This window comes from Chaetura pelagica, unplaced genomic scaffold (genome assembly GCF_000747805.2).
Source record: "Chaetura pelagica isolate M959 unplaced genomic scaffold, ChaPel_1.0 scaffold2, whole genome shotgun sequence".
In the NCBI taxonomy this organism is placed as follows: domain Eukaryota; kingdom Metazoa; phylum Chordata; class Aves; order Apodiformes; family Apodidae; genus Chaetura; species Chaetura pelagica.
In genome coordinates this window covers 504,432-504,866 of record NW_009952796.1, presented here as the reverse complement: position 1 = coordinate 504,866, position 435 = coordinate 504,432, and the positions used below count along the sequence as shown (strand labels likewise).

The 435-nt window shown below is 44.6% G+C and overlaps 1 protein-coding gene across 1 annotated transcript in view; it reads right to left on the bottom strand.

The window, feature by feature from the left end:
* The window catches only part of VASH2 (vasohibin 2), a 29,007-nt gene continuing 28,572 nt past the window's right edge, over positions 1-435 (bottom strand). The window contains exon 6 of the mRNA XM_009994721.1: positions 1-284. Coding sequence (XP_009993023.1) covers positions 215-284 — 70 coding nt within the window. The 3' untranslated portion in view covers positions 1-214. The remainder of the gene's footprint in view (positions 285-435) is intronic.

Sequence of the window (435 nt, the reverse complement as noted above, 5' to 3'; positions counted from 1 at the left end):
GGTTCCCTTCACTGATGCCTTTTCTGTTAATTGAAAGAAAATAAATACTGCCACCAGATAAAAAAAAAATCCCCCCTCTATTTTTCTAAGTAAAAACTTGATTATAAGAGTCCACAAGTTAATAAATAGTCCCATTCCTTTTTCCTTCCAACGGAGTGCAGGTAAAGTGCAGCAGGAAGCACCAGAGAAGCCCTCTGTCCAGCATATGGCTTGGTTAGATGCGGAGCTGGTAGCCTACCTCATTGAGTGTAGCCAGGTCTCCTTTCTTGTCCACCACCGCAGGCCTGCAAGCAAAGGAGCAAAGAGAGTGCTGCTCACCAGCAAACCCAACCCTGCCATGCAGGAGTGGAGAGAGCAGTTGTCAAATCAGGAGCCCTTTACTTCAAAATAAGACTGACTAGATCTAATTCTCTCATCATAAGCATAATCCTGCTG